The following is a 15409-nucleotide window of genomic DNA, read 5'->3' on the forward strand; positions in this document are numbered from 1 at the left end:
ACAGCCCGGTGTTTACATCAAAGCAGCTTACTAAAGGTTCCACTCATTTGTCTTTCACTGAGACGATTCTCAGCAATGCAGTTTATAAAATGTTTTTTTGTAAACAAAAACTAGTAATTTGTCTTCAGTACCAGATGACTGAAATACCTAAACAAAGTTTGAAATTCATCTGATTTAAGCTGAAGTTCTCTATTGGTATTTTCTGTAGATGCCAAGTTAAACAGAGTATACTGTACATCAAAAGCAGTTTCGTTCCAAAAGTGCTTGATAGACTTTATAGCCAAATTAACCAGAATCGATATAGCTTCAGCAAGGTCAATGTATAAAACTTTCAGTCTACCTCTGAATGAGCACCAGGGTGAAAACAAAAGGGCATGAGGGAATATGTGGAAAGTTATTTAGCTGTGATCATAATGCAGGCATTACATTATTTTTCCTGCATGAAATATGCAAAACTAACTTTTAATTAATAATATAATAATGGAAAAACATCATAAAACCACAAGAAAATTGGTACAGTGTGCATTCATTTCCCTTCTATTGTAGAACAAAAAGCAAATATTTAGTTAGAACTCTTTATGAGCTGTAGGCATTAATTCTGTGAAGCGAACAACTTTGAATTTATTTAAATTGGTGGGTAAAAAGAAACCAGAACTCTACAGTTTCGGCTGACTACAAGTCTGATGTTCGAGTCCTCTGTTGTGTGCTTGAACTTTTTTGCATCTCCAAGACTGACTCTAAAATAACTTTTACACTAAAAGGTCAACTTATGTTCAATAAGCCCACAAAAATCACATAATTTCTGTCACTAGTTATGTCTTACCTGTTGCTGCTCTGGAAAAAACATTGAAGTTTCCATCCAAAAGAGAGAGACAGCACATTAAAACTGCCACCATGTCTGACTCTTGGTGCTTGGACAATTTCGTTATCAGCATCTCCTTTTCTTTTTCTAACACACTTTGGTTTCTACTTCGGAAACAGGTCCATACAGTTTATAAGGCATCTCTATGAACATCAGAATACACTGTACCTGAACCAATTACATTTTTAGTGTTATTTCCACAACACTAAATGTTTACATTCCTATTAACTGATACTGTATACTTTGGAGATTTACTCTTACTCTTTTCCTGAATGTCTAAGGTTTGTACTGTATGTAGCTCTCAGTTTGTTTTCCTGCTTCTATGAATACCTCGGGGCTAGATCAAGACAGCATTTCTGCACTACCATAGCCAATGCTGTGCTGGTTGTATTTAGAAAGTCTATATATGGAGTACATTAGGTTTTAAGTAGCTAAAGGCACTGTATATGAGAATATGGCACTATTATACACAGGTATAAATTACCTAGCAAAAGATCTACACAGGTGGGCTAGACAATTACTGTACCTCCAGGTTCAGAACTTCAATGATGACAAGAAGGTCTAAAAGCCAACACAACAAAGACTCAGCAACTAACCAACATCATTTTATGGCAAGGACATTTATAACCTTGAAGAGGTTCCTGGATGTAAGTGTACTACAATGAGAAATAAAACTGTAGCCTACTCCTTTAAAGAGTATTTATTGGATAAAACACAAATTCACTTTGCACTTTGCCTTCGTATTTACTTTTCTAATGTAAATATCACTTAGGGTTGGTAACAAAGAACAGGGCATTTTACTAAGAAGAAAACAGATGAAGTATAAATCAAAACAGGATAGTTTTGTGTGGTGTTCCAGATGTAGGCCATGTCCTCTCCAGAATCCTGTCTTCCACTAGTAAAAACATACCATTTATTATGTAAACAGCAACAAGACAACCTTTTAAAAACCTGCAGTGCTCTCTCCACACTTGCAATGGAAAATGGCCAAATGAAAAAAAGAGAAAAAAAACCCTATCTGCAAAGTTTTCTGAAATCTTAATAAAGGAGTAGCCTTTTTTTGCAAGAAAATGCAATCCGATTTAAATGAATTTGCTGAATAATGTTAAATGTAGTAAATCTGTTTCTCACTCATGCTGGCCACATCTATAATTAAAACTTTCATCACAAAATATGGATTTCTGGCACATTTCACACACTGTAAGTAAGCCTTGGCTTGCCAGGCCTGTGTACTGGTCTAGTTGTAATTATTCACTTCTTGATTATCCATTCTGCTTCCAGGAATATTAAACTTTTCTGTCATCTTTGTCAAATAGTCTTTTTCATAGGGGTGTGCTGTAGCTTTGCACTGCATTGCATTGCATTCCATGCTGAAAAAAAGAAGAAAGAGAACTCAACGTTTCGGCCGTGGAGCCTTCTTCAGGTGTCATTTCAGTCATATGGACCTGAAGAAGGCTCCACGGCCGAAACGTTGAGTTCTCTTTCTTCTTTTTTTCAGCATGGAATAAACCTATTAGTTGTTCCTTTGCAGCCTACGCATGGTGACGCAGATACCCACCTGAACTACTATTGCATTGCATTGCAGCTTTTAGCCCAAATTTACTCTCCAGATAAAAACAGATATTTGGGCAACAGCAAGTGAGAATGAAATGAAACCATTCGCATTTTCAGTCAGGTTTTCTTTAAGATTGGCATTACCTTCTTCACTCTTAATTACTATATTTCATGAGACTTGCAAAAAACTTGCAAAAACTTGCTTTTTCCCTGGACACATTACTTCTGTGCCTTTACCCATAGAGATCTTTCAATCAGTGAAAGACTCTGAAGTCTAAAATGTATTCAAATAATTCACCTGCAACATTGCTTTCAATTTTTTTCAGTTTTTGCCCTTCTGAAAATGTTTTGCTGAAATACGAAACCATTTTGATTCACTCATTTTTCATTTTATTTAGTCTTATACTACACAGTACTATTCTTTCATCACTTTCAAACCATTCTTACAAATGAGGCATGTAGTTTGTTCTCTCTGTTCAACAAAAAAATATGCCCAATTCCACATTTTCCTGAATCCCTCCCGGTCAATTTTCTTTTTGGGGCAATTTTCTGTGACAGATGCTTTTTAGGAGAGTGCTGAAAATACTCTGTGCTTCTTTCTGTTATAATAGTAAAAGGATTTACAGTTTTCATATACAATTTCCCGTAGCCACAGGCCAAATTATTTTATGATAAATCATTCTCACAAGGGTCACATTAAAACAATTAGGGAACTGTATTCGGCCCCTGGGCCCCGAGTTTGACATTCCTAGACTCAGTCATAATTAGGGTTTGTAGACACAGCCGTATAACAGCACAATCTATCTTTAAGTGCATGATTTCACAAATTAATACAGTATATCAAAGTAGTTTTATTCTAAGGTATATTGTATTGATGTTTTTATATGCTACGAAATCTCTACTAATAAGTCAAGAACATTATTGACATTTATTGCACTACATACTGCTCAAGCCATTTAATTTATAGAGCAGAGCAAATCCCTTTTTCCCCCCAGAGACTGAACGAGAGCTGTACAGAGGGAGCAGCTGTTCCCAAATACAGCAGGTATTTATTCGATCTTATTTGAAAAGGAAAACCTTCATGCAATGATTGTCCAAAACATAGTAAAAAGGAAATTTACAGGTCTCTCCAGGATTTTTTTCTTTATTTATTACCAGGTAAGTTAATTCAGAATGGGGCTCATGAGCCTGGAGACCCATTTATAAAGCAGGGCATTTGCTGGAGCAATGTGAAAAAAAAAAGCCTTGCTCAAGAGTACAGCAGCACACTTTTACCCTTACGAAGACCAGAAAAGGGTTTTCATCTGAAGAAAACTCTTACAGTATATCTGGAGGACAGGCTTTTAAACAAAAGAATTAAGAAACTCTGGTACTCCGATTCAGCATTACAGCACAAACTAGGTCAGTAAATATTAGATTTTCTTTAGCTAGGTACCTAGAGCTACCACATACAGTAGTACCCAGACAGCACATATGGATACCATGCAGTTCTCAGCTGTATGTTCTGTGCAAACCAAACTGTGGTTTCAAAGCAAGGTTTTGCTATTTTAAATTATATCAATGTTTCAACTTGTATAACATCCTCTCACTTCCTGCTTAGACTGGTGTACGTGTAACTTGGTCATTTATAAACAAAAAAATACAAAACGTCTTATATTTCTTAGAAGAACATCAGATACAGTCAGCACTGAAGAGTAAAGAATCACATGTTGTAAAACAAACTATGACCACTGCAAAAAAAAAACTTGTAATAATTAGAACTTCTGTGAAAATGAATTAAAAATGACTACAGTATAAATTCTGCTTTGACAGAGGATTTGATAGAGGAGCACCCGTTACTGAGAAGAAGCTTAAGAGAAATCTGATTCTGGGAAACCCTTACCCAGCATATAATGGCAGAGGTTACAGCAATAGATATTTCCGCTAATCAGGTTTCTCTACAACTTACTGTTTAGCTTCCTCTAGGTGACACAAATATTCATACGCAATGTTTTGCCGCCTTCTCTCATCCATTTCCTCTGCTGTGAGCCTCTCATCATCAACAATAGCTGAAAAGATAAAAAAGGAACACAGCATTCAGTAGAATCCAAATAAAAGGCCACAGAAACAAGGCTGATTTTAATAACATTTCACCAAATGATTCTTAACATCGGCATGTGCTCATCTTCTTACGTGTTTAAGTCAGTAGGAGTCATTTCCAAGGACTTTAATTACAAGGCACTGCTGCATCGGTATTCAGCAAAAACTGAGAACTTTTTGCAAACTTTGGCTATCATTGCTTTGCTGTTTAAATACTGTATATACAGTAGTTACAGTATACCTGGGTCTTATATGAGGATGAATTAAAGTGGGAGAAGAAAAAAAGTCTTAGAACTAAATTGGCCAAAAAAGAGACTACATACAGTATATATGTTGCTAACATGAAATACAGTCAGCATGACAAGAAAGGAATGTTTAATGGAAATGACTGCAATAACTAAATATATTCATTTAAAAACAATCACCAATTATTCAATTCCAGTATTTAGGGTTGGGAACACAGGAATGTAGATGTGTGAGAAATGTAGATAAGAGATCTAATCTTTTCCTTGCAACTTCCGTTGAGTCTTTCTGTACATTCAGTCACCTGGTACAACTCTCTTAAATGTATCCGGTCTTGTAATTTTCTTCAAAGGGGTTTATAACTAACATGGCACCAACTGGAAACTACCTGGGAAATATAATGTGACACATACTGTATACTGAAAATGCAAAAAAATTGAACTGCAATAAATTTACAATTTTCAAGTGCACTTGCAGCAGTGTACTATAATTCTGTTAGACAGGATTAATAATAAATGTGTTTTACTGATTAACATCTGATAATAAAACTTTTACTCATAAAGGGCCTTTCCAAACCCAAGGACGATGTACAAAGTGAACAGAGAAAAGGGACAAAGAAAGTACAATAAAAGATAAAAGAAGAACAAAATTAACAGGAGCATACAGGTTTTTACAGATGTAAGGCAATCAGACAGACCTAGGAAAAAAGTTAAGTTTTGAGTTTGGATTAGAAGAGAGTCAAAGAAGTTTGAACCTAAAGAAAGGTCATTCCATAACACTGGAGCAGCGACAGAAAAGGCACAGTCTCCAAAAGTCCTCGATTTAACCCTGGGGACAGTGAGCAGAGGACCAACCTCAACTGACTGGAGCCTACAGGAGGGAGTGTAAACCTGGAGGAGCTCACAGATGTATGACGGAGCCAGATTGTGTAGAGCCTTGAAAGTCCATAACAAGATCTTATATTGAATATGACTTTATAAGCAACCAATGTAGAGACTGCAATGTGCTGCCAGGGTCTGGTGTGATTTAGTAGTCGAGCTGCAGAGTTTTGGATAAATTGCAACTTGTTAAGAACAGAGTTAGGGAGCCCAGAGAGTAAAGACTTGGAGAAATAAAGCCTTGATGTTATAAATGCATGAATCAGGCACTTAGCACCGGACACTGGTAAAAATTGCTTTATGTGGACAATATTTCCATGGTGAAAGATGGTCTTAATCAAAATTTTCACATGAGGCTCAAAAGATAGGAGAGGATCAAGTGCGACTCCCAGATTCCTGACTTTGGCTGATGCGTGAAATGGGAAGCCATCAACCATTATAGTGCAGCCCTTGAGTTTTTCCAGTTGAGAATTGCTACCTACCAGTAAAAGTTCTGTTTTGTCACTATTTAGCTTCAGGGAATTTGATGTTAGCCAGAGTCTGATGCCTCACAAACTAAGTGATAGAGACAACAGGGGGAAGAAGTTTTAAAATAAATCCGAGTATCATCTGCAGAGAAGTGAAACTGAAGACCATGTTTGTATATAACTTGGCAGAGAGGTACAGTATCATATAAATATAAAAAGTAAAGGGCCCAAAACTGAACCCAGAAGCACACCGTGAATGACTGGGGCCATTGGGGACTTGAGGACCAAGAAGACAAAACGTGCCTGTCAGATAAGAGCAAAACCAAAGACAGTACCACTGACAAATTAAGTTGCAAGCAACTTACAGTAGTAACACAAACATTTACTGCATCAAAAGCAGCACTAAGATCAAGGAGCATAAGGATACTTATAGCCCCCGAGTCAGAGGCAATAAGTAAATCACTCACACCCCTGACATCTGTCATGAGGGCGTCTATTGTGAAAATCACACACTAGTAGCATGTGTGGCCACCATAAGAAACGGTACAAGCTGCTGTTGTCCACCAGGAAGCAGGTGCTGTGTTTTGGGATCATTCCCTTCCTCTGGTAGAGCCTGGGCAAACAAGCCTGTTCTCTGGTCTCCAGTTCCTAGAACCTGATATCATCTCAGCCCACCCAGCAAAACTTCAGTGAGGCTCAAATCTGGTGAACAGGGCTTCCACGGCATAACTGTTACATTCTCATCTCTCAAGCCATTGTTACAGGAACAAGCAATGAAAACATGCACCATCCTGCTGATAATAGAATGGCAGTGAGTGAGGCTCCAGGACTGATCAATGTAGTGCTGTGCCATCATACTTGAGAGGTGGAGTTCTAGAGAGACAGGGCACTCCACCCAGAGCACCACACTCATCAGAGTCAGGGAGACCATGAGTCATGACGTCTCCCTGACTGTGCTCTGTCACTGATGGACTATGTATGGCTGCAATGTCTTTCCAAATTAGAAACTGCTGGAAGTGAATATCCCAGACTGAGAGCCAGAGCTCAACGTCCAACATAAAGAAACCAATATCGCCATTTTCCTTCCTTGAATTTCACCAGACCTGACATTACAAAGGTTAAATCACCTCACCGCCTATGCTCAATCAATTCTCACAACATTAGGGTGGTTAAGCTCTTATGCAACACTGTCATAAGCGATTAGCAATCTTCTATGATTCATTAATCAAAATGAAGCCAAATATGTGGAATCGATAATCCATTGATAACCAAAATGTGTGCATTTTATTTTTCTAAAAACACAAATTTCCCATGCTGCTCAGTACATTTAATCTACGAATGCCATTGAAAATGCAGTACAAGTCATGAAAGCCTGAAAGCCCCGCAACAAGCAAGGGAACAGTTCTGCAGCTCCATGTAGAAACAACAGGATTAAAAGAGTTGAAGGTGTCAGAAAACTCAATTGCTTCTGAACAGCACTGACCTTCACCCTTCTAATAAACCCGCCCATCCCCCACAATTTACACACAGCTAAATCCAGCAAAATCCTTTTATTTCTGGCTGACTGATACTTCGGCTATACTTGAGAACTTGGTTTTGAGCAAGTCTCATGATTCTGTTCACACTCTACAGAAGACAGGTTTTATTTATATTTTAGACTTTTCAGTTGTAGCCATTTGCAATTACAAATCACCTTTTGTCTTGGACACATGGTGCTAATGGCTGCCCACACTGCAGAAGGTCACAGAGCAACCCTTATGGGACTGTCTGCTGTGTGTGACCTTTGGAAACAGGCTGTCTCTGGATTAGCCCAAAAGAAAGGACGTCTAGTCTGCTTTAATAACTTAGAATGTCATGAAACAGCATTATTTTTTATATAAAAGTAATGACTGCTCGAGCATCTGGTACTTTATATACAATGACTCAGCACAGGGACATTGTGCAGTATTATATTCTGACCTCCTGAACTGAACTTAACCCCTTAGTAGTTCACAAGAATGTTACACAAATACAAGAACACAGAAACTGATTTTGTTGACCAGACTTATACCGTTTCTTTCTCACACGTCATCAATTGCTATTTTCAACCATCTTATAGGTAAATTTATTATCCTCCCGATATGATTTATTTCAACTGAAACTTAAGACAAGATTATTTATCAATTTTTGGAGTATTTGTTCATAAGATTTATAAACCAATACTAGTATTTTTACAACTCCGAGGTAAAGAACTAGGCTGAACTTTAGAAACAAAACTGTTATGAACCCCTCCTCCAGTTTTGAGACTAATGTGTAATTGTCTGATGTTAATTGACAATCTCAGGAACTACAAGAAATAAACCATATAAGATATCTAACACAAAGGTTATGTAAGAAGATATAGGAAGGCTGTGAAACAAGTCTCATAAGATTTTGGAGTGCCTTAACAGAAAAAAAAAATCGACTGTTTATTGCTGTATGGAAAGGGTAAAAAACTACTTTCTGTGATTTCTTACATCAAGACTTAAGCTATAATATTACCAAATCATGAATGTCCCAAGGCAAGGAATATAGTTTACAGGTTTACTGTACTCTCTGAACCAGATAACGTCCTTCATTGTATTCCAAAGATCTAGAAAGTTTAGATTCTAATCTAAAATCAAGCCAGATCACCTGAAGCCTAATGACATTTAAAACAAAATTAAAAAGTGTTTAACCATCTAAAATAAAGCCCTACACGGGCCAATATTTTAATTATCCCCGATACTACCTACATCTTAAATTTACACATACTGTATATGATAAACAGAGTTATCTACAGTATATAAGTACTCTTTTCTGATAGCACCTATTATTACTCAAGTAACAGTGGTTTTGAGGAACAAGTAACGGTTTATTCAATGCTGAAAAGAGAAGAAAAGAAACGCAACTTTTCGGATGTGGAGCCTTCTTCAGGTGTGAGCCGTTTCTACAGCTGGAATAAACCTTAACTTGTTCCTTTGCAGCCTACACATGCAGACACAGCTACCTACTTGAGCTAAATGTGTTTTTGTCTAGACGTGTGTAAGTTACACCTGCGTGGACTCCATATGCTCTCTTCATGTTCCTTTGAGCTTCCTCAAAGGATGGTTAATTGGTTTCTGGGAAAACTGCCCTCAGTGTGAGTGTGCGCATGTTTGTGTCTGCTCTGTTATGGACTGGTGTCCTGCCAGGGTGTATCCTGCTTGACACCCATTGCTTTTGGGGATAGGCTCCACTTTCTCTGTGACCCTGTACTGGTGGTTAGTGGTTGGAAAATGGAGGGCGGTACAAGTTGTATATACAAAGACAAAATTTACTAAATGTGTTCCAGCTCTGCATAAAAAAACACTTTTGTTCTACAGGAACAAAAGTAGTGTATTTAATCATTCAATTGTAATTACCGTTCACAGAAATAATCCTTTCCATAAGTACTGTACATCTTAAGTGATGCTTACAACTGCAGATAATAGAAGCTTTCAGATGTATTCAAACCAGCAAAAAGCACACGATTGTGTCACCTGATTCTGCTCTGCCTCTAAGAATAAGAACAAGGACAGCTTCTCTTGAATTGATGTATATTTTTTAGTGGTAATATAATCAGCATGAAATAACTCATTTTGCTTTGTAAATACGTGGACACATACTGTAACCCCTCAACGGCATAGAAAAGTGTTAGCTTCCAAAGAAGGTCTAAAGTTTTATCTTCAGAAGGGTTCATACTAGATTTTTATTACTAAAACAAATATCAAACTGTATTCCCTTACAACAAACAGTTAAGATCTTAATGTTCCCAAATTGTATAGCCTGAGGTGAAAAAAGCAGTATATCAAAAACACTGACTGCACAAACCACTCAGTTTGCACAATCTTTTAACCTTTAAGCTTCATATTGTGGTCATGAAGCACGTGAAGTAATGACTCAAGCCTTTGTAAATAATGTTGCCCTAACGCAGTCATTATTTGTGAAGTTAAGTGACTTTCAAAGAAAAGGCTCTCTCTCATTGATCGACAGCAGTCTGGAAACAGATTTGAAGCTCATGATATTTAGATTAGATCTAAGCCAGAACAGAACTTGATTTTTGCATTCTAAACAAGCTGTTTAAGAATACTGTTTACATACTGTGTACAAAGTAAATAAAGTAATATTCAGAGATTCACAACCCTTCTCACCCTGTATATACTGTATTTACGAACATCATTGCAGGTACGTATATGGTATCTTCATATTATGTACAAAACATAAGATTTACATTTCACATGCACATTTTTGAATGCAGACCAATTGCTTGATGTGTCATGTACAGACTTTAAATCCAGAGGTTTAAAACCAGGGGTTGGCAGGACAGATTTCAGATACAGAAGAGTGACAGAAAGTTACCATACAACTATTAGTCACTGATATCCAGGAGCAATGTCTAAGAGAAAATGTAGACAAATTTAATTTTTTTAAAGTAAATAATTTGAACTATTAAACATCTGCTGATTTTTGAAGGCTGACCTACAATCTAGCATTAATAATACTTTTCCAGGCTCTCCCGTGTTTACTGTCAATGATAAATGAGACTGCCGGGCTGCACTGTCAGCGCTATTTGTCACTTACACAGCAGAAAGACCTGTTGCTTCTCCCACAGGTGATTACTTAAAAACAGTCCTTGAGGACACAGCTACTGCCAACAAGAAATAGGATAGACAGCGCCTCTGAATAGAAATGAAAGGATAACTAGTCATGTGAATCGAGGAGTGTGTGGAGGCGGGGTGGGTGTAAGCGTAGTGACTCATCTTTTCACACAAGCCGAACATCCGTTTTCTCTTAAATCTGTTACACACATGAATGAGGCGCGAACACAACCCTTCCTCAGCCACAAGATTCACATTTTAGCGCCACAGAGGCGAATGGAATCCCAAGATTTCTCCAGATCAAAAAAAAATATGAAAAGGAACCCGAGCAAGGACAAAAATGGGAAAACGTTGCACATCTAAAACTTGACATCAGGAAGAGTTCAAATACTAGTGTACATACTGTATCTGTGTGCACATCTATTAATAAGAGCATGCAGACAGGCTTTCTTTTAAGCATCAGTCACTTCACACACAACTGCATCATCACATAAATCTTATGCATGCTACTCCAGCAAGATTTTGTAAGCAAAATGCGGCTGACCAGCTTTACCTACCCTATTTTTACACATTTATATTTCGATACGGTACAGAAAGGGCATGGTCCACCTTTAAAACACAACAACCGGGCCAACACCTGACTGAACAAACAAACTCAGCCGCTCTTTAACTAAGACCTGCCCACTTATCAGTAGAACTGAAATGTATATTTTAAAGGCTTGCCCTCTACTCATTCACTCAAATGTGCAGACAAATTTCAGCAGGGAAGAGTTCAGTGGTTTATGAATGATAGTATTGCCCCATAGCTTGGCACATTGGTTTGGAAATATGAAAAAGGCTAATGAACCACGTAGAAAGCTTCATGGTAAATCTTTGTTTGCCCTTATCGGTAGACTACAAAAATGTAGGGAACTGTCACCATGTGTAGGCTGCAAAAGAACAGGTAAAGGTTAATTCTATGCAGGAAGGCAAAAAAAAACATTTCAGTTGTAGAGCCTTTTCAAGTGTGAAGGAGAGATGTAGAGTAACAAACGGACATACAGTACAATAGGAGAACCAAAAACAATAGTTAAGAAGGAGCAGGGAGAAATGAGGAAATGGGCATAAAGCAAGTGAAAACTAGTGTCCAGAATCATGGAGAACTGGAGGAGGGGTATGGAAAGATTAAATCTGCAAATGAACAGAGAGGATTTTAAAAGGAGATGAACCGGTCATTGAGAGAAGGGGAAAGGTGTGATCCAAGTTTAAGGGTGATTTTGGTTTTGGCTGCTTCCCAATTAGATCTTCAATCTAAAGATCATCCATTAGAGCTGAAGTGGGGAACTATCGCGTTGGATAGATCCTTGATCCTCAGAGCTCTGACATGTTGCCTGAAACAGTCTGCCAGTCTTCTGCCTGTCTCAGCAATGTACTGTAAATGGCTGGGCATTTTCTGTATGAGATGTGTTAAATAGATTGCTAGAAATACCTGATCAGAGGGGCCTTGAACGTGTGTTGTATTGGATATATATTTGCAGGTGATGCAGTGTATTCTGTTGCAGGGGAAAGTACCTGGTGTGGATGGTTACTGTGGGCAGTTAAGGGATCAGTGAACTACAGAGTGGTGCAGATTAGGTGGACGGCAATATGAGATGGTGGGGCGGTCAGGAAAGAGAGTTCCAGTGGAAGAGTCATCTTGTATGATGACCTAGAAACATCCATGACTCGTATTTGCTCGAAAATGAAAGGCTTTGTTTGAAAGAAACACTACTTTTGAAAAAAAAATTCCAACAGCACAATGTTTAAATTGTTTTTAGCACAACACCTTATCAGAAAGGTATTAATAAAATGCCATGCATTCTGAACACTAGGAGGATGTCCAGCCTAGTTATGAAGTGTGTGGTTTTTCAGTCAAACCCTGTACAGGTCTTTTCTAGACCACCTCCAGGAAGGCAAAGCATATATTTGACTATTTGCATTTAGTACACTTCTGTGCAGTTTTCAACATAAAAAAAATTGCAAAACACTTTTTTACTGAGAACTCCACTTTCCAGGGAAGTGCTGGAAAGATGCTCCTTGTTTTGTTTTCCAGTTCAGGAAAGTAGATGTCAATATAAAATCCAGGGAAGTTCAAATGACTCCCTATAGAATACAGTCCCAAGAAAAAGCTGTTCAGCCAGTATTCTGTTATAATTAAATAATTAAATTTTCATGAAAGTCTTAATAAACATATAACACAGAAACATAACATATATTTGTATTCATTAACAATAAGATACAACAGTAAATATGCTCATGGGGTTAAGCATGCAAATCCTTAGATTCAATAACTGGTGGTGCCTCATTGAGCGGAAATTACTTAAAACTTTCCTGTAACTGTTTATCAATCAGTCGCATCACCTTTTATTTTGGAATTTTGCACCAGTTTTCCTAATAGTAGTGTTTAAGGTTGGTGACTTTTGAGGATTTCCTTGCATGAACGACTCCTGCCACACTATTTCAAAGGGATTTAGTTCCAGACTTTAATTTGGCCAATCTGAAATGCTAAATTCCTCCTTCTTTAGCCACTCTGTTATAGAGCTGCTTATATGTTTAGGATGACCACCTTCCTGCATGACCCACTTTTGGTTCAGCTTCAGCTGAGGAAGGGGTGGCCTGACTTTCTTCTCCTGGATTTGCCGATACATTGTTGGGTCTGTCAATAGTGGCAATCTGTCCAGCTCCTGAGGATGCAAAGCACCCCGTCACCATGATACTCCCACCATATTTGACTGACGGGATTTGGCTCTTCTGTTGAAAGGCAGTGTTTTGTTTTCATCATATTTTCTCATTGAGACCAAGAGGTTCAAGTTAAGGCTTGTCTGTCCAGAGAAAATTCTTCCACAAGTCTTGTGGATGGTTCAGATGCTCTTTGGAAAACTCAAAGAGGAGCAGCAAGGTTCTTTTGTAATGGTTCCTTCCTGGCTATTTTTCCCCATGAAAACCATTCCCGTTCAGTCTTTTTCTGATTGCTGAGGGATGAACAGCAGTGAGAAAGGCCTGCAGATGTGTAGATGTTACCCTAGGGCTCTGTCACTTCCTGGATGATTTTCCAGGTTTCACTTGGGAAGATCTTAGTGAGACAACTAGTCAAGATGATCAGAATCACCACGGGTAAAAAGAGCCGCAAATGTTTAAAATGGTTTTCAGACTGATGAGCAGCAACTACACTTTTCTGAAATCTTTTTTGGTCATGGCATGATGTGTTTTCTTCCTAACCCGTATGGTGGTACACCAAACTTGCTGTTTCTGTCCATAATATAGGACAGGGCTAACCAAACCCCATCCTTGTTAACTTGGTTTCCATTTAATTATCCACATGCTTGTAATTAAACCCCTTAATTGGACTAAGTATAACCAGGTGTTCACTTATAAATTCATATACACAAATTCTTATCCCCCCCCCCCCCAATATCTCTGTGTCTCAAAAAACACTGAACTGGTAAATATAAACCATTTTGGTTACTTTACAAAAGACCTGATTAAACTAGAGTATCTTGGGAAGAACTAAAATTCCCATAATTATATTGGGGACTTTCTTGGTACTGTATCTCTTGTTTTGTTCCATCATCTTCCATAACTTGGCTCCAGAACAATGACCAAAGAGTTATATTGGCTTCAGTGGTCATTCTGTTTCTGGCATCAGTGGCACATCAGTGCACACAATGGCTAAGAATGCTGCCTTCAGGGCACCAACCAAACCCAGACTTCTCTAGAGTATCAGTATAAAGCTTGTCTCTATTGAGAAGGGCAGAGCACATTTATAGACATTATCAGGTGGGTATCCCACTTTCTGCACTCGAGACTCCAATTAGAATGATCTTTTTTTAAAAAGAATGGTGACAATAGCCTTGGAGGCAGAGTTTAAATCCACATAAATCATGTTAGCAACTGGAGATCAGATCATGCAGTGATTTCTCAATGCTGTCTAGTGTTCTTTGTGTAGGCACGGTAATATAACTAAACTGAAGTAAATGTTAGAAATTAAAAGCAGTGTGCCTTTTTGTAAACTTCTACATAATACCTCTACATGTGTTTGCTTTATCTAACATTAACATTAATATTTATGCCTCTTGCACACTAATCATTTATGGTGACATTTTATGTATTTCAATCCTCCCAAAACATGTAATTAATGATAAGGTGAAATTCTCAAAACATACATCAAATATGCAGAGAAAGGAGACTCAATAGGAGCTAAAATGACTATCCTCAATGGAAAAAAAAAATCAATGCGCTCATGACTTTTTCCAATCCTAGTTTTCTCTTCACATAATCCGTATCTCTGCTACTGTTTTTTTAATTCTCTTGTTTATGTATTAATGATTGTTTAGCTGAACTGGGATGACCCCCCCACCAACATTTCACTACAACAAGTAGCTATGTTATTGGACCAAACTCCCTACTGAGCACCATGTATACACACACACCCCCTAACAACTGCACACATACCCAGAGCGGACAGCAGGGTCACAGCAAAGTCTGTATCCACACTGAGCTACTGCAGTGCAGCCAGCACTCTGTAAACATTCTAAAGCGTCACTACAGGACACACAGCCCTTAGTACGGTCACACTTCCTCTCGATTCTATATTAAGCTGTCTTTTGAAATGGTTTATTGTTCTGTTGTTCAGTGCCTTCTTCCAGCAGAGAACCATATGCCAGTGCTAATTCAACAATAAACAATGGGCCA

At 38.0% G+C, this 15409-nt stretch overlaps 1 protein-coding gene across 1 annotated transcript in view; it reads right to left on the reverse strand.

Annotated features, from left to right (window-relative positions):
* The window catches only part of iqgap2 (IQ motif containing GTPase activating protein 2), a 114025-nt gene that overhangs the window by 91621 nt on the left and 6995 nt on the right, over positions 1 to 15409 (reverse strand). Inside the window, exon 2 of the mRNA XM_088629641.1 lies at positions 4365 to 4464. Coding sequence (XP_088485767.1) covers positions 4365 to 4464 — 100 coding nt within the window. The remainder of the gene's footprint in view (positions 1 to 4364; positions 4465 to 15409) is intronic.

Source organism: Lepisosteus platostomus, chromosome 4 (genome assembly GCF_059453375.1).
Source record: "Lepisosteus platostomus isolate fLepPlt1 chromosome 4, fLepPlt1.hap1, whole genome shotgun sequence".
NCBI classification, from domain to species: domain Eukaryota; kingdom Metazoa; phylum Chordata; class Actinopteri; order Semionotiformes; family Lepisosteidae; genus Lepisosteus; species Lepisosteus platostomus.